Raw genomic sequence first — 19,171 nt, 5'->3', positions numbered from 1 at the left:
TGTGAGAGAAATGCTCGCCCTTGACCTGGCCAAGGTTCTTTTTAGAGATGTTGCCTTTTATATTTGCTTAAACTTTCTAGTCTGTATTCCTTTTATATTTGCTTAAACTCTGTATCAAAATTAAAACTGCTTGAGATCTATAACTTAGTTATGATGCATTTTTAAACATCTTTGTGTTATAAAATCTGTTTAATTTTTTTTTTTCTACATCTACCTGTGCTTCTGCCATCTTCCTCAAATTAGACCCAAATTCCAGAAGCAACAACCCTGTAACCTTGCTGGCCAGAGGTTGGAGCACATTTATACCATGTTTTTGTCTCGGCATCCAGCTTTTTTGTAGTTGGCAATTTAGCATGATAGCCTCTTGAAATACTTGAAAGTACACAAGGGATCAGTCAAGATAGTTTCTCTTTGTTATGCTGTTTAACAAGAATTTGGATTTTAGTGGGTAAGGGTGGCTTATGGAGTGTGCCCAAAATTGAAAATATGCTTTCATAATTATCTCTGGTTTGAAATACTTGAGGTGGGATAGAAAAAATCTACTAAGTTTGCATGCATTTAGGGAGGTCACTGCCCTTTCATGCCCAGCTTTTTAAAAAAGAAACTTTTTGTCCTTAGGTGTGTTTTCAAATGCTTAGTTTATACAACCAGGGATGTAGATATGTGGTGGGTATGGCTGGGGGCCTTCCAGGCAGATGGAATTGCATGAGCAAAGCCAGAGAATGTATGGCTTTGCAAGTACTGCAACTGTTTGAGGGACAAGGAGTGGTTCAGATTTTTTAGGTGCTTGAATATGTGGGCTGGTAAAAGAAGTTGTAGAGGGTCCCAGATGCTTATACTGTTTATACCAAGTAGTTTGTACTTAATTTGGTAGACAGCAGGGAGCTATTGCGTGTTTAGGAAAATCCATTAGGGAGTAGTAGTATTAGTGTGGATTAGGATGATGAGGGGGCCTTTGGGAAGGCTATAGTTCAGTGGTTCCGATGATGAAGCATGAGGGTCCAGATTGGGATGGTGACCATGACAATGGAGAAGTCCATGCAGTTGGACAGGCCTCACCAGGGGATATGCAGTGGTCTCTCAGTGGTCCTACTCTGACTTTAACCTGCAAAGGTCTGTTCCCAGATCAGGTGGGATCTAGGTCTTGGAGACCTTCCCCCCCACCCCCACCCCTTGCAGACATTGTACTTAATGAGAATTCTCAATATATTTAGGATGTTTTTGATGAGCAGTCTGTCTTGTTTGGTGGCTGTCTGTAAGAGGTTGAAAATAGGAAGGAAACTGATGAACCTTAGTTTTCAGAACTCTGTATTAGGAGGTTTGAAAAATAGGGACTTTGGTTTTCTCTCATGTGACCAGAAAATTGTCAGTCCTAGATAGGAGAAATCAAACAATAGCGATGGTTTCCTAAAATCCACTATTGTAAGAAACTTTAGAAGTTAAAGTACACAGTGGGCCATTTAAGTAAAAAAGGGAAAAAAAAAGTCAACTTAAAAAGCCTTTATGGAGTTTTGGAAGTAAACTGTGTGAGTGTGAAGACACAGAGGGCGTGTGTCCTGTGTGTGTGTGTGTGTGTGTGTGTGTTTCTCCCAGGTATAATCATGGTTCCACCAAACTAACACTTCATCATTACCACTTGTATCTCTTGGAGCCCAGGGAAAGTTTAGCATATTCTAGATTGATCTATGCCGAAGTGCCTTTCATAAATTACTACATGGAGAATAACAGGAGAAAAAGCAGTCTTAATTGGCACAATTGATGTCTAAATTAAGATGTGAACATATATTGAAACATTTTTTAAGCTTTAAAATGAATGGTTCTGTGTTGCTGGAATGTGGCCCCCCCCCCTGCCAAAGAGTTTCAGAGCCAATAGAATGTATAAATAGTGCAGGCCGGTTGTCTGTGGTAGATTGAGGAGAGCAGAATCTCCTGTCCTTAAGTGAAGGGGAGTAGCTTTTTACATTTTTAGTAACTGAATTGTTGGCCAGCATAAAGGTAAGGGCCATGTGAGCAGCTTATTTATAACTTTCCATAAAGGTATGTGTCTGCCTCAAGCAGAGAAACTGTCTGGGGTGCTTGAAATGTAAAAGTGCAGTAGAATCATTTTCCATACACAGCCTTTCTAGCTAGTTGGTGCAATAAAGTGATTGTTCACATCCCTGGGGCTTTCAGAAAGAGGGGTGTCGATAGATTAGCTTATTAGCGTCGCCTCCTATGGAATAGAAGGGACTGAGGCCATTAAATGTGAATCTGTGATTTTATGTAGTGAAAAATGTTCAGATCCAATTCCCGAGGGTATTCAGGACATAGAGTTTAAGCTTGGTTTAACCTCTTGGGTGTAGTCCTACCTGTTCTACCCATGTGGTCTAATCACAATTAGGTTCTTGTCAAAATATTTCATGGATATAAAAGCACTTTATTTTTTCACAGGTTTAGTTCAACTATAAGTAGTTCTTTTTAAAAAAAAATAAAAAACATAGACTCAGACTGAATTATCTGATAACAGTGGGAGAAGGGAAGAAGTATAAAACATTTTCATGGCATCCTGTAAAGAGTATGTTAAACCCTTTTGGTAGATGCCAGAAAATGGAATCCATTGTTACGTGTTAATTAATGTCATCACTCACGTCAAGAGTATATCGCTTAGAGCCAGGTTTAACTCTAAGGATGAAATTTTTATAATCATAAATACCCAAGTAAAAGATGTTTTTGGCCCTCTTTTGTTACTCATTGTCTATTTTCAGAGACTTGAGTTTTTCTGAATATTCTGTTGACCATTTAAAGGATCTGCATATATGGCTAAAATGTAAACTTTGGCTTCTGTGCCAATATTGTGGCTCTGTTTAGTATTTGGGCAAGTTGTAATAAGTGGTAAATGGCTCATTAACTATATTGGAGGCCTCATCGCAGCACTAATTTCAAATCGTGCTGCGTTTACAATTTACATATTAAACATTCACTTGATTTCGTTCAGGGACAAAGCTGACATCCTATATAAGCATTACTCCACGCAATCCTATTTATTGGTCCAATTATTTCAATTGAAAGATGCTGGTTTACTGCCTCTTAGTCTATGTGAACAATTCTCAGTGAAACTGTTAGAGATCAGTTGGACGGTAGTGGCAGAATAACCTCACAGGGTTTCGATTCACTTTTAATTTTAAGTCCCAGGATTAAGGATCATTTATAGTATAATGTAACAGTGTGGGCAAATATAGTTTCCCTTAATGCCTTTCTGATATTTTGGGGAAAGAATGCTTTTATGTAAAGCATTCACTTACGAATTGCATGACTGCCTTTTCTCACTATAAATTTCATTCACATTTCCTTCCTTCTCCCACATCCTTAAGAGACAGGACAGCATGCAGTGTTTTTGCTTCGTTTTATTATTTAAAAATTTTTTTGAGATGTGGTTTAAGGTAGTTCTTCAGGATAGATGTCAAGGTAACTAGTTAATACTGTTTGAAAATCAGGCTCTTAATTAAAAATGCTTAATTTGTGCAAGAAAACTACATGTTAAAATGAATTTGGAAAGATTAGATTGGAATTGCCTCAAATTCAATTAAGCCACACTGCATGGACGTGCTGGGAATATCAATACAATCACTGTAAATTTTGTACAAACTGATTTGTTGCATTATCTTGCTCATCTAACATACGGTACTTTTTGTGTCCATATTGCAGACGGCAACTCCAAACTAACATGGCAGTCAGACTGTGTGATGTGGCTTCTCTGCTTAGAAGTGGTTCGTGGGCAGCAGAGCCTTGGACTGGGGTCTGTGGGATTTTTCTTAAATTCTGTAGGCTACTTTTTTTTAGCATGTTGCAGGAGTGCTGAGGCCATACCAAACACTTGAACTTTTCATTGGGCATACTAATTATTCTTACATTTAACCTATTGTGGTATGGCCATCATTACGACTTAAAGCACATTGCAATTTTAACCATAGTGGTCTATGTAGCATCAGAACCATGGTTTTGTATGTAACTTTTTATTATCTAAATTAGGATTTAGTGCAGACTCAAAAGAGTGACAAGCTTTTTTTTAAAAAAAAAAACAAAAAAGTTTTGGTATGGTCTGAATACTAAGTTACCGTAATTCTTTACATTCTGTTTACTATGTATTTTTTTGGTTACTAAATTTTGAAGTTATTTACAATTCCTGATGCTCAAAAAAAAAATTGTTGAAATTGTGAACTGGATGAAAATTATTTGCCCAGTAACTGTTGAAAGAGTTTGCATTCTGTGAACAGTTGTGTTGAGCCTATCAATGGAATATGCATTATTTGTAAAATATAGCACATTAGTATCATTTTATTCTGAGCAGATGGTCCTATAGCTGAGAGATGCTGTAATTTTCAGCACACACAGCTTACTGCAGCTGTTCACTTGAATGTTGGCTTAGGAGCTCATTCTTGCCACCTGAACATGGAAATAAATGTGCAATTAAGTGAGGAGTGTTTGTTGTCCTTGCTAAATCCTGCTAATTTCAGTCAATGAACACTTTATATTTCACATGCCATCCCAATGAGTTAAATCCATATCTCCTATTCGGGGTTCATATAGTTTCTACACATACCCTAACTTTTGAATAGTGATTTGTTTTAATTGGCCTTGGCCACTCTCATCTTGCCACTCATTGTTTTCATAAATGCGGGGCAAAGGTTAATCCCATAAGAGTTTTGCTATGGAAAATGACCCACAGCTAATATTCTACAGACTGGAACAGTTATGCTTTATTAGAAAATCTGAGAACTCCTTTCTCAGTTTTAGATAAATTTGTTAATTATAATAAAATGCATATCGAATTGTTTCAATTTTTTTCCTTGCAGATTTCTAAAGATTTCTTTATTTTACCTTGCTCCTTTAAGTGTTCTCTAAGAACACTTACCCAAGAGAGGTAGCATGCAGCTTGTAGGAAAAAAAATACCCATTTCTTTGAAATGCAGTCATGGAGGGTTATAGGTTGTTTGATATTTGATGAGTAGTCTGGATTTTGTCTATTTTTTTAATCACGATAGCATGATAGCATTCTTGCCAGTCTGACCAGTCTTAATCTGGTCAGTTGACCAGTCTCAATCTATCCTATGCTGCCGCCTTTTATAAACATCTCTTGGCAGTAGAGATTTCTTCCTGTATGCTTATCCACTGTTGTGCCCTTTTATTTTTCTTAGGCAGTATGCTTTTTAAAAGACTTTTTTCTCTTGTAACACTCTTTCCCTCTACTTTGCTTTTTAAAAATTTTGCCTCAAATTCTTTGCCTTTTATATGTTAGAGAACTTCCCTAAAACTAGCATTCCATCAATTCAGAATTGTCAGTTTTGAGAAGTAGTTCTTTATGGAGATGAGAACTGTATTGAATGAAATATGAAGGATAATTCATTCAGTGATGCTTTGATTTTTGGATTCCCCCACAATCTTGGCTGTCCAAAGTATATAGCTATCAGAAGATGGTTTTTCGAAAATTTGGGGCTGTGGTTTGTGACTCTTTTGCTCAAAGGGCATAGCATTGATTTTTAGGAAGCTAGATCCAAATTTGCTTAATAAGTAGATTTTTAGAGTAGCCTGAACAGTTTGAGGCCATTTTCCCCAAAACTGCTATTTGTCCTGTATTTGGAGTTTATAGGTACCTTATTACTTGCATTTCAACAGGCTTATGTGCTCAAATGAAAATTCCTTGGGCTGGTCTGTTTGCAAAAGTTGAAATATTTATGTAGTTGTTTTGGTGAACTGGAGAAGTTTTTGTTTTGGGTTTGTTTTTGTTTTTTTTCCCATTTAAAGTTAGAATCAAGGCAAAATGCCATTTTGAATTGTTTGGGGATTCTATTTTGATGCTGTAGATCAGTCGCCTTGTTGGTGATCTTTACTGCCAAGGTTGACAAGAATGGCTTGTAGATTCTACAAGGTACACTAAGTACTCATAGCTTCTTTTCCAAGTTATCCTACAAATCCTTTTCATGCCCTAACATTTGACATCTGATATTTTTCTTATTTCTTACCAACAGAAGAGGTAGAAGATATTGTCAATCAAAAACATTTCCAATATGTAACCAAAACAGTACATGTTGACAAATTTATATTTTTTAAAGTACTCTTGCTCCTTGATTTTAAGTTAATGGATGTCTGTCAGTTTTAGAATATTGAAACTCTTAGGCTAACTGAAAATCTCTTCAGAGTTAGGAAGACCATTTTTTGGTTTGTCTTTTTGGTAGCATGTTAAGCACTTCTGTTTTGTAGTATGATTTTAGTCAGGGTTTAATTCCGTGCCCTTTGGTACTAGATTTCCTCAGGTCTTTGGACACTGCAGGTGAGTAAGGGTATGTGAATAGACCCCAAAATGCGGTTCTAGAGAATGTTTAACATTTACAGTGTGCTTTTTTATGTGCATGTATGGAATATGTATGTGAAAGTATACTTGTGAACTTAAATTGACTAGCTTAATGTATGAAGTACAAATTAACGTAGGTGTTACACTTTTTGTTGAAGCTTTATTGTAATTTCAGCAGAACAACTCGTATTTAGTGACAAGTATTTACATTCTTGGTTGGAATCTCTAATAGTTTGTGAAATATGAATTCTGACATTTCTTGTTTTCTCTGTTTTTAGCAGGTAATTGCTGCCATGGAAACACAACTGTCTAATGGGCCAACTTGCAATAACACAGCCAATGGTCCAACCACCATAAACAACAACTGCTCTTCACCAGTTGACTCTGGGAACACAGAGGACAGCAAGACCAACTTAATAGTCAACTACCTTCCTCAGAACATGACACAGGAGGAACTAAAGAGTCTCTTTGGGAGCATCGGTGAGATAGAGTCCTGTAAGCTTGTAAGGGACAAAATAACAGGTATGTAGTTTTATACAGGTTACTCACCTTTAAAGGATTGTGTTTCACGGTGTGAGAAAATAGTAAGTTTACTGCTTGTAGATCATTCAGTGCTGCAGTTTTACCCACCTAGGTATTCTCTCTGTTACTGAATACATCAGCATCACGAAACCTAGTTTTAAGAGTTTTGTTTTCCTTTTAAAACATAAAATATTTTTATGGGCAGTATATATTATAACTAGACTTTTATATACCCTGTACTGTACAATAACATCTCTGAAAATGGTTTTAGAAGTCTGTGTATGTCTGGGACAAAGTGTCATGTTGACCTTTAGTTTTTAGTTCCCTGTTCTTATGTGACTTAGCATTTTAACAATGAGCTATAAGAAGCATATTCTGTTTGGGAGAAGAAGAAACCTCTTAAAATGTCTTTTCCTTGAAGTCTGTGTAGTTCTGTTTATAATACATATGACAGAGTAAATAGTAATATTCACATTGTCAGTGTATAAATACTTGCACTGATATCATTTGAATGTAGCAAGATCTTATGTTCTGTTTCTTGACAAGGAAAGGAAAAAGTGGTGTATGAGTGTTCCTCTTATCATAAAGATAAAAAAGAAAGAATGGGTAATTTGACCTTTGATACTACATTTTGAACATTGGGTAGTGGAAAATATCCTTAGTATTTTGTAAGATTCAACTAAATATTTAGAATAAGCCAAAACCTAATTGAGCATGTTCTTGGGATACAAAGGTTAATATTTCCTGTAGTTCTCAAACACTGAAAATGTATGAAGTTAAGTGTAGGAAGACTAACTTTCTCATGTTACTGTTAAATTTGAGTGATGTATATTCAGTTGCTTTACATGGCTTATAACTCAAACTATAAAAACTGAATATTTGAAATGGGCAAATAATACCTAAAGGCAGTGAGAAGAGTTTGACCAAGAATCTGAACTTTAGTCCTGTGACCTTGGACAAGTCAGCTCTTGGCTTCAGGTCTCCCTTGGTAAAATGGTAGAGGGCAAAGAAAAGGGTCACACTAGGTGATTTCTGCAATCATTTTTACTTTGTTTGAGATAGCACCTTTAGCTGTTCTTTTATCAAGACAGCAGGGTTTACTGCCTCCGAGGTGAGTGAGGGCATTCTTAGAGCTATCACCTCAGCTTGGCCTCACAATCCTGTTTCCTTGAGCTAGAAATTGAAGCTCACAGAGAGAACATACTTAAGTAAAAACTAAGTAAAACATAGCTGTCATCAATCCATACTGAATAATTACATTTTAACTAGTTATGTTACTTAGATATTCGCCACAATATCATCAGGAAGATTTTTTTTGATACTGATAATCAAATGGAGAATATTTTTCCATTTCTTTTTCCAAAATCAGTGTCAGCAGCATACGTGAAATTTATAGACAGTTCTTGAGAAGTTGAAAAATGTAGAGAACAGATGGCTCTTAATACATTTGTCCTGACACTAAAATTTTATTACTATCTTTTTAGCAAAACCACTTCTTCATTTGTGAATTTTGCAACCTCTTTGACATAAATGACTGTGTGATAAATGGTATAAAGGCCATGACATCAATGATGTGATTTCTGGTTTGATTGCTTAGTAACTGTCTCTACCATTAAAACAACAACAACAATAATAAAAACTTGAACTAGGTATATAAATGTTGAATTTTTTTGTTATGATAGTGTGAGTAGGTAAAAATACGAAGCAAATCTTACATCCTTTGTATTAAGCATCTTCCACAGAAAACATTTCAAAGATTTTTATCTTTCATCTCTGGTTGATCTTGAATTATCTTATTCTTTCATAAGTCTTTTACTAGAGCTGTTTTATGGTGCAATAAATTTGAATTCTGTGTCTTCATACCCCTTGTCTCCCTGTCTTTAGTGTGATAAACAGTGGTAATGGAACCACAGTGCGTGGTAATCTGAAGTATATGGTTAGATACTGGCAAAGTGCATTAATATTTGCTGTCCATTTCCTTTATCCCCCACCATTGTCTTTTCAGTGAGAGGGAGCCAATGAAATTTCTCACCATGGTAAAATTTCTGTTTAAAACCTCTGGTAAGCAAATGGAGTACCAAGAAAATCCACAGTGGGCAGGAGGGTCAAAAGATGTTTTCTAAGCTTCATTCCAAGAGACACAGTCATACTTGTTCTTCAGAGTAAATGTTCCATTGACAGGCAGGTTTGAGAAATGCTGCCCTTCATAGTTTCCTATTTAAGAGCCAAACTGCAGATCATTAGCATATTAGAAACCATACATTAAAATCCTGCAGTAAAGAAATCAGTTTTCTGGCCTTATTTGACCACAGAACTCATTTTGGGGGATATCTCCCCAATACTATATATATATATATATTTTTTTTTTTTTTTTAAGATTTTTAAATTTATTTGACAAGAGACAGCGAGAGAGGAAACACAAGCAGGGGGAGTGGGAGAGGGAGAAGCAGGCTCCCTGCTGAGCAGGGAGCCTGATGTGGGGCTTGATCCCAGGACCCTGGGATCATGACCTGAGCCGAAGGCAGACACCTAACGACTGAGCTACCCAGGTGCCCCTCCAATACTAGATTTCCATTGAGCATATAAAAGCTTTTGCTATGAAAGCTTTTGAAATCATTTAACAGATTATCAGACACAATGAAACTCTTCTGTAACCTGTTTATATCAAAGTATGAGCATGTTTCATAAACGAACATCCATGATGATGAACTATGTATTATAAAAAAGTGAGTAGGTAAATAAATGAATACAGAGGCTAGTAACCTGGTTTTGACATAGTCCGCTGACATCTTATTCTTAGTATGGGTTAAAATGGTGTTCACAGGGTCTGACTTAGTTTCAGAGCATAAATTTAAATATATATTTTTTTAAATTCTGAGTTTCATAGTAAATATTTGTATTGAACAAAATAGTATAGTAAATGGTAGATTTCTAAAACTGGGTTTTGAATGGTTGTACTTTGCCAACTGGGCATATCTTCCTAAAAGCTACTATTAACATATCTAGAAAGATTGAATTTGTGAGGATTTGGACCCTGCCCTGTGGTGTTTAGCATTAGCCAGTTTATGTGGTTTCTCAGTTCACATTTGTAGGGTCAAGTCTGAGTTCCTTGGTCTAATTATCCAATTTATCCTACCTCCTGGGGAGTTACCAGGCCAGCTCTTTGTATTCTGATTTTGTAGGAAGTGAGCATTAATTTTCTTGGTTGTAAGAAAACTATGAGATTACTCTTTGGGAGGAACATTTAATTGCTCTTTTTCATTTTTCTTAATCTTTCCCTGCTTAAATAATACTGAATTAGAAAACTGTATCTCAGGTTAAAAAAAAAAAAAAATCTAGTTAGGAAAGTATGTGCCTCTTTCCTCAGTCCTAAAAGAGAGTATATAATTTTTAGATTGTGTTGTTGTTGGCAAATTAATGTCACTATTTTGATAGGATGAAGATTAGAGAAATACATTAAGACACCTCTTCAGTAGTAAATATAGTAACCTTCTCTTTGGCCTAAATTCTATTTATTATGTTGTTTTTCAGGCCCTTTCTTTGGGCTCATGCCCAGCTTTATGCTTCATCCCATTTCCTGTCTATAGACATTCATCATGAGAAGCTACTGCTGCTTGTACAGTTCAGCTGATGTCAGTCCATCTCTTTGAGGTTATGCATTTTAGAGTCCTTGACACCTGCTGATGCTGCATTCTAGAGGAGTGAAACGGATTTTATGATGCAAGGAATGAGTAATAGAATGTTAGAATCAGAAACGTCCTTGAGGTGACCTTAGCCAACTCTATCACTTAACAGGTGATCTGAAGCCCAGGTTTGTTTAAATGACTGAATAGTCCAAGACCACATAGCTGTTAAGTGGTAGAGCAGGGACCAGAATTCTGGTTTTCTGCTTCTTTCCTGGGATATTTCCTCCTTGCCTTTTGTTAGAGGCCAGAGCTCTTTAAAAATTAACCCAGGACCAACTGATGAATTTATAGTGAGACACATAACTTGTACAGATCCACCGAGGGGCAGTTTTTGGTGGGTGTGTCTTCAGAAGGGGAATGAGAGTTTTGAGAGTCAAGGACCGACGGATACATAAAATGAAGGAGAACATCCATGCCTCTCTACAAACTTTGTAGTCTATAGTTGTGAATTTGGATACTCTAGCTCAGTGATTGCTAAATCTGGCTGCCCATCCTCATGTGAAGGAGTTTTTAAAAATATAGATTCTGAAGGCTTTGGGAATCTGTTGTCAGAAAGCTCCCCAGGTGATTTTGATGGGCAAGCAAGCAGTTTTGGGAATCCGCCTTTTGAGGTATATAGTCACTGGAGTTACCTGCATTGGAATCACTTGGGATGACTACCAGAAATGCAGCTCTCTGGGCCTTGCCCAGACCTACTGAATCAGAATCTTTGAAGTAGGGCCCAGAATGTTCCATTTACCTGGGAGTTATCCCCTACTTTTCCTGAATATTTTGCAGGGAGATAGAACCAGGATATCCCAGGTTTACCTGAACTCTGGCTGGAATTAGGTGGGAGAGTTGTTATAACTTCAGTGCCTGATCCTACGGTAAACTGAGTTTCAGGGGCTGTCCCCTCCCTAGCGGTGTTTTCTGATGCGTTAACTCCTGGGGTGCAGGACTAGAGATGTTTAGTCATTAGGCTCTGTCTTTACTGAACACCTGACCTGTCCCTGAAAGGGTGTGTGTGTGTGTGCACATGTGTAACGGGTTTTCAAAACTCCAAGATAGCTTGTTCTGTCATTGTTACTTTTCCTTTCTTTTAATAGAGCTAGATAAGACCTCAGGTAATGAGTGATGCTCTTTTTTATCTTGGTGTGATGTCTTCACTATTATTCTAGGAATTGTTGGAGGTGGGTCCTTTGCTGACCCCATCAGCTGCCAGCTGGAATCTTTCAGACAAAAGGGAAAAACAAAGACCCAAACAAATACAAACTGTAGTGAATCCAGGGAGGGACTTTGCCAGGGTCCCTTCTTGGATGCTTACCTCTGAACACACAATGCCACCTATGGTAACAGAGACTTTCTCCCCCTCCCCCCTTTTTAAATAGGGTTCTTAGCTTTTCAGGATTTAAGCAGTAAGTGGTATTTTGTTTTTCTAATCCATACCTTCAAATTTAATAGCATTTATTTACTGTGATGAAGTCAATCCAGTGAGCCTCAGGCTGTTTTGATGAACATTAATTTGAGAAGATGGTTGTGTGTGTCCGTTAAAATCCTAAAGTCAAGCTGTTGGGTGTCCATACTATCAAGAGATTAAGAATTCTGATTCTTTCAGACATGTAGTTGAAGAGGGCAGAGTGGGTGGGTGTTTGGTGGTAGCTTAATAAACACCTCACATTGCAGACTCTGAGTGCTGCTTAATTAGAGATTTAGCAGAAAGGCTGGTGTGTGCTCAAGTCTTCACAAAACCAGGGCACCTTGGTTCTACTAGTAAATGCTTTAGTGGTCCCTAATGTATTAACTGTGAAATACAATACATTTGAATATGGCTATCTTTATTTTATTTTATTTTTTAAAGATTTTATTTATTTATTTGACAGAGAGAGATAGCAAGAGCAGGAACACAAGCAGGGGGAGTGGGTGAGGGAGAAGCAGGCTTCCCGCAGAGCAGGGAGCCTGATGCGGGGCTCGATCCCAGGACCCTGGGATCATGACCTGAGCTGAAGGCAGATGCTTAACAACTGAGCCACCCAGGCGCCCCTATCTTTAGATTTTAGTGACTAAATTTGCATAAAGTGATATTTGTATAAAATGAAATTTTTTTTTTTTTTGTGGTGGTACTGAAGAAACTTTTTTAATTGCACCTTTGTCCATTTTCAAAGGTCATGACTAGTCAGTCATTTAAAAAATTTGTTACCAGTATAGAAGCTTTTTATAAAGTTTTGGGGGAAAAACTTTAAAATTCTATGTTCATTTTTCCACTCAAACCTTGAACTCAGGGTGTTTTAAAGAACAAATTTTAATGTCAGCATTGAGTAATTTAGATGAACTTCAGGATGATGAAATTAAAATTTATCAGAAACTAAATACAGTTCTTTATCTTATCAGGGAGGGAAATCTTTTCCTTAATTCTCTTAGTTTAATTCACAGGCCCCCAGGGACTGAACCTAACAGAAGATAGATTAGACAGTGTTTTATGTCAACTCTATCTCAAATAAAACTAGGTGGGGGCGGAGGGGGGGTTAACAGGAGAGGCACATAATTTTTATTAGTATTTTATGTGCACTGGAGCTCAAAAAAGAGAATTGAAACTCAAAGAAGTGGTTAGACTTGGGGGCTTAAACCATTTTACCAAAGGAAAAGGGGTTTGGATTCTGAGGCTTGATAAATTGTGGGGAAGTGACCAGGACTTACATGGGGGAAACTAATGGAAGGTATTGAGCTATTTTAGCAAGGTTTGTTTGTACATTTTGGTGCCAGCTCTCCATCACTGGTGGTGAGAGTTGCTCTCCTCTTTCTGGCACAAGGGCAGGGTACCTCTTCACAAGGGAAATTTGTGACTTTTTTTGTAGGCAGAAAAGGGTAGGGAAGAGAACTCTCTGTGTCTGTTGATTATTAATTGCCTTTAGCTCAAAATAATTGTAGGCCAAATGGCATTATTTGGGGTGGTATCTTCTTTAGGACCCCTTTACCATGAAATAAATTAACTTTCAGTTAGCAAACCTAAACAGAAAGGTTCTTCTTTGGATATCCAATGGTAATGCATCCTGAAATGGCTAGTTGCTGGGAAGAAAAGACAGCTATCTTGAGGATATAGAAAAGTTTGGAGCAAAACCATTGCTGATTAATTTGTCAATCATCTGGATTTTAGTTTCTCTGATTTCTTGATGTTGATATTTGTGTTACTTTATGCTTTATTCCATTAGAAGGAAATGAAGAAAAGTATTGCAGCTCCCTAGAGCTGGTTACACATTTTTCCAGCAGCTTTTTAAGAATATCTACTGGGAAAATGAGGTTGAACCTATTGTGTAAATGAGGTTTATGAGTTTTGATTCTGTGCTTTGTTGACCCATATCGTCACTGGGGCTTCTAGAATGATCATGGTTGTCTTGTCAGTAGATTAAGAGCATGCATTGAGTGCCTTTGACTTGATTCCTTTATTAATTTGGTACAAAACATAAACTTTGTTAATGTATTCCAGTTCATAGAAAACACAGGAAGTTCTTCTGTAAGGAGTCCTCCTCTTAAAATTTAGCCAAGTGTGAGTGCATGTGTGCTGTTTGCTATTCCAGATCTTTTCACACTGTTTTTTTTTCTAGTTTTTGTTTACTTCTGCACCAGGAGATTGGTAGCATAGAGTAGAAACCACTTTCAATTTATTATTTCGTGGCTGTCCTAGTAATGATGGAAAAACGTAGAAGAGAAAGAAGATGGTGAACTAAATGGGAGAAGATAAAGAGCAATTAAATTCTGATACAGGATTTCTTCTTCCTTCTGTAATCCATAGAATGTTCAAATACTGTTTCTCCTCACCTATGAGATTGACTCTCCCCCCTCCCTTTTCCATTATGTAATACAAAATCAACCTGCTTTTCTTTTGATGGTTTTTATTTCACTGTCTTATCTATTACACTACCTTAGCATCAGCCTTTGTTTTTTAGCTTTCAAAATTATGAATAGAGCAAAGCATTTTGATTTTGTACCTGTTGGAACATTTCCTTTTAAATATTTCCTGAACAGAAGAGTTGATCATTGAAGCTAAAACCGTGCTTCACAATTCACCAGCTTCTTCCAAGCTTGTTCTAAGTTAATTGACTTTCAGTGGAGTGCATTGCTAGTACTGAATTTTGAGAGCTGTGGAAACCCTCAGAGGTTGCCTTTTCAACTGAAAAGGTCAGCTTTAAAAAATATTTCCTGGCATTTTCCTTGTGAGTGTCGTTTGATTTGTGAGGCCTATGCAGTGGCTTTAGTTAGCATGTTTTACTCCTTAAAACATGGTTTCGCTTTTTAAAGTTTTACAGTGTCAATATTTTGACACCATTGAATGTCCTTTTATTGGTGATGGTATCTGTCATCAACTATATTCTGAGAAGCTTTAAAGCTGTAAAGCTGCATTGGCAGCTCTTCCAAGTATTGTGAAGAAACAGATCCTCAGTTAAAACTATCTTTTTGTGATCTAACGTACTCAGCCTTACATCATATATCGTATTTAACTAATGGAGGATCATTCTACATTGTTCTAAATAAGAAGAAAGATTCTTACTCTGTATACCTCCTTCACGGAAACAAATGCAAGATGGAGCTATTCGATTTAAACTGTGTTCATAGCACTCCTTTGTATCTTTCCATGTGAGACGGGCTTGAATGCAGTGGTAATAGGATTTACCAAACCCCTATGTACACTAGGGTTGTTACTTGCTTAGTTCTTAGGATTAACATTGAAACAAAACCGCCTGCTATCTGCTACTCCCCAGCTAGAGAGGTGGCCTAATGAGGCTATTTTAGAGGTTTTAGCCTAGAAAGAATGTGTGACATTTGGGTTCATATCCCGGTCTAGCCACTTCCTTGTAATGTAGCCTTATATGAGCTATTTGACTCCAAAGGGAGTTTCTTTTATCAAGTGGGTAGCACACAGGCATCTCTCTCTATCCTATCCCCTTCTTACCTATCCCCTTCTTACCAGTTAATACACATTCAGTTATGACAATTGCAGACTTCCTTCCTTAGGTGAACCAATTTTGAAAAGTTCTTCAAATAGATCTGTTGCTTTCGAATTCTTAGTTTCTCAGGCACGATGTGGGAACAACCTGAAGCTAATGTTCTGTTTTCTGCTTTCTAGGTGATTTGACCAAGATAATTGATTTTCTAGAAGTGGGACAAAGTGGGATAGGAAGTTCAAGACAGGACTTGGGAGCCCAGAAAGATGATTACTGATAATACATCAGTCTCTATGAACTAGAGTGCTGGAGTGTGGAGTTACTGCTCTGTGTGGTATTGTGTGCATGTTATTCAGAATGAATGAGCTTGACTTAAAATATGAAGGTACTCTCAGCTGAGCTTCCCCAGTGGACTCTTACTGGCCTGGAAGGTCAGCAGGTTGTTAAATTGAGTCATGAGGTATTGGTTAGATAAAAACGGAGGCTTGTTTTCACTTTTATGGACATCTTTTTCCTTAAAAGTAGGCTGAATTTACATGGGTGTGGGAAACCAAAGTCGTTTCTTCTTGTAATTGTCTTCAAACACATTTTGTAAGATTTCTGTCCTTACTTGCCTACAGATAATGAGAAAATCCTCTAACTTTTTTGGTACTTGCAGATGTTGAAAGTCTGATGCTGTGATATTAAAAAGTCCACAAACTAAAAAAAAAAAAAAAAGGTAGTACCCCTTTAATATAAATTGTAAATACTATTACCAAATATTCTGATTTCATAAAATCAGACATTCAGGTAGGGAAATGCAGAGGCCTGTGTGTTTGGATGTTAAAAGGCCCAGTATTCCTATAGTGTTAGCAGATCAGAGACTTCCAAAAAAAATTGCTATCCCTTTGTTTTCTTTCTGTTGGAATATTCATTGAAAACATTTAAAGCCTTGCTTTTATTCAGTCATCACAGACTTTACAGATTTGTGTAAGGGGGGGTGGCGATTTCCACGAGGGCATGGTTAACTTAGCAGATGCAATTTTACATCTTGTTTTCCTTTTTTTGTTAAATCCGTATGCATATTGTGAATTAGAGATTATTTTTAGCTCTTAATGAGTTCTTTTCTCATCATTGTACTTTTTGTTGGAACTCTGTTTTCTACATAATGCTTTGATTTTGAAGGGGGAGTGTATATGGCTCACAAATCCACCCCCAACCTCCTGTCCAGCTCCACAGAAATTTGCATTTCTGCATTTGAGGTGACAGATCTGGTTATTTTTTTACTTTGTAGGGTAGATGTGGTCTTGTCCTTGACTCTTCACAACCTGTTTGACCTTCCGGCTTTATCCTGAGAAAGTTAAATTCTCCTTTTGAAGTAAGGTTTAAAGGAGGCAGAGCAGCATGTAAACAGGCAAACCAGAGTCCTTTCATTGTATTCAAGGTCACTGGAGCCTGAGGGAACAATTTTATTTCCTCACATTTTGATGCTTTAAATCCAGTCTTAAGGTGCCACTGGGTCAATAACGCAGTGGCCTCCAAGGCACTGTTCTCCGAGTCCTCTTTCCTAACCCTGGTACTAGTCCCTGAGAGCTTTTTTCATACCACTGAAATGAATTATTTAGTTTGTTCTTAGTCCACTTTAAATGGATCTGAGTAGGCTGGTTATGGTGTGTCAAATTAGTTGTCCCACTGAGTCAGTGGTTTACATTGTCAGTATCAATGATTTTGGACAGTCTTCAGGTTTTTTGTTTTTTTTTAAATCAGATTCTAGTTTTAGCTTTTTCCTTTTTAGAGTACTTTTATCTTTAACTAGTCCCTGATGCAGAATTCTAACTGTAATTGTTTGAAAGAATATCCAGTTGGTTTTATGTTCTCACCTTGCAACATGTTAAGATATTTATGTAAGCTTAAAGGATTAGAATGGGGTATCTGTTCAAGTAGCTTTTAGTGGAAATATGGCATGGGGGTCCGGAGGGGCCTGGCCTGGCCAGGGTATCAAATAGGTTTTAGGAAATGATACAGAAAGTCTTTGAATAACACCTTCATTAGCCTGTAGATTCTGCATTCAGAAGAAACAAAATTCCTTCGGGGATTGTAGTAGTCTAGTATGGCTCCTGGTCATTTTGTGTTTCCGTAGAAATTTTGCTTCCCTTCTTTTTTTTATTTTATTTATTTTGTATTTATTTGACAGAGAGACAGCGAGAGAGGGAACACAAGCAGGGGAAGTGTTGCTTCCCTTCTTTTAACTTATATGAGAATTACAGAGAGTGAAAGTGAAGGGGTAAGTTAGCTCTGTGAGCAATAATGGAATCCAGGGTCTTGGGGTAACAGGCAAGATTGGGAAGTCATTATGTCTGATGGTAAGATTTTAAATTTGAGAACTATCATTTGATAAGATATGATAGCTCATGTAGTTATCACTATGATTAACCTTCAGGTTTTTTTTTTTGTTTCTGGATATTCAATCAAAAGTCTTGAGAATCGCTGGGAATAAGAAGAAATACTGGGTTAATTTCCATGTTTCAAGAGTGCAGGGACTAAAATGAAGATGTTCCAGTAGCACAGAAGAGCATAATTGAATTGTTTAATTGATGTTTAATGTAATCTTTCATAGTCTAGAGGCTTAAGAAAAAGAATTTGTCCCTCTCCCTTTCTTCAGAAGAATGCTGCTTAGAGCCAGTCAATCTTTATCTCAATTCAACTAATCTTAGAGGTATCTGAAGTTTTACACCTTTACAATTTACAGCTGTCTATAGGAGAAAAAGCTTTTTAAACACAGTATAAGTTCTACTTCCTTTAGTCTCAGATGTAATTTTTTGAGAGAGGAGTGGAGTTCAAGAACCCAAGTACAGTATGGAAGGCTTTGGGTTAAAGAGATGCATTTCAGTGAATATATATGTTTTCTTGCTAGGGAAAATATTCTTGCTTGAGGAAAATGAGATTGATAATCTAGGTATAAATGGACTACCTTAATAATGTTGGTGTTTATGAGGACAGCTAGAATAAGCCCTTATTTTAAACATTGCATTATGTTTGGGGATAAGGCTTGACTGGTAAGTGATCTGGCACCACACATAAGATTTTTCAAGTTTTCCCAAAATAAAGGAGATTAGTTTGTAATATATACTATTTAGGCCCCAGCTCCTTTATAAATAAATAGCAAGGAAAAAATTGTCAGCAACAACATAAGAAAACTCCTTGACACTAAAGGTTATTGAATATTGGAATGAGCTGAAAGACTTGTGTTTAGTGAAATTGTCATCTGAGTGGTGTACTTGTACTTGAATACATACCATTTTGTATAGCACTCTACAGCCTAGGAGGCTCTTTAACATGACTGATTACAATGTTCTGGTAAGAATTGATTTGTGTAATTTACTTGACAAGGGCAAGGTAGATGGTGGAGTTACAGGGATGACTATGAGACAGTGCATATAGCCCAGCTTTTTTCCACAGATGAGGTATCCTTTCACAGATGTGCATCTTAGGGCTGAGTTAGCAGGAGGTCTTAAACCCCCAGCCCCCTTTTCTATAAGGGACACTTTTGGCAAAAAGAGGATATTCTGAATGAGATGCCTTATGTCACCTTTCTTTGCCCTAATCTTGAAATATGTTTGCGGAGTTGCCATGTGATGTGACCCAAATAGCTTAAGAGTTCTGTCTGTAGAAGTTGCTTCTCACATCAGACGTCCTTATTAAAAACACAGCATCTTCCCTAAGAGTGAGCCTGAGATATG

At 37.1% G+C, this 19,171-nt stretch overlaps 1 protein-coding gene across 3 annotated transcripts in view; it reads left to right on the top strand.

The window, feature by feature from the left end:
• Positions 1-19,171, top strand: part of ELAVL2 (ELAV like RNA binding protein 2) — a 140,550-nt gene that overhangs the window by 67,449 nt on the left and 53,930 nt on the right. For all 3 annotated transcript variants that reach the window (XM_064579173.1, XM_064579175.1, XM_064579174.1), the window contains one exon: positions 6,607-6,850. In XM_064579173.1, the coding sequence (XP_064435243.1) occupies positions 6,622-6,850 (229 nt within the window). In that variant the 5' untranslated portion in view covers positions 6,607-6,621. The remainder of the gene's footprint in view (positions 1-6,606; positions 6,851-19,171) is intronic.

The sequence above is a fragment of the Mirounga angustirostris genome, unplaced genomic scaffold (assembly GCF_029215605.1).
Source record: "Mirounga angustirostris isolate CCGP_5_RB_7025 unplaced genomic scaffold, mMirAng1.0.hap1 SCAF_15, whole genome shotgun sequence".
NCBI classification, from domain to species: domain Eukaryota; kingdom Metazoa; phylum Chordata; class Mammalia; order Carnivora; family Phocidae; genus Mirounga; species Mirounga angustirostris.
This window is presented reverse-complemented; position numbering and strand designations above follow the sequence as displayed.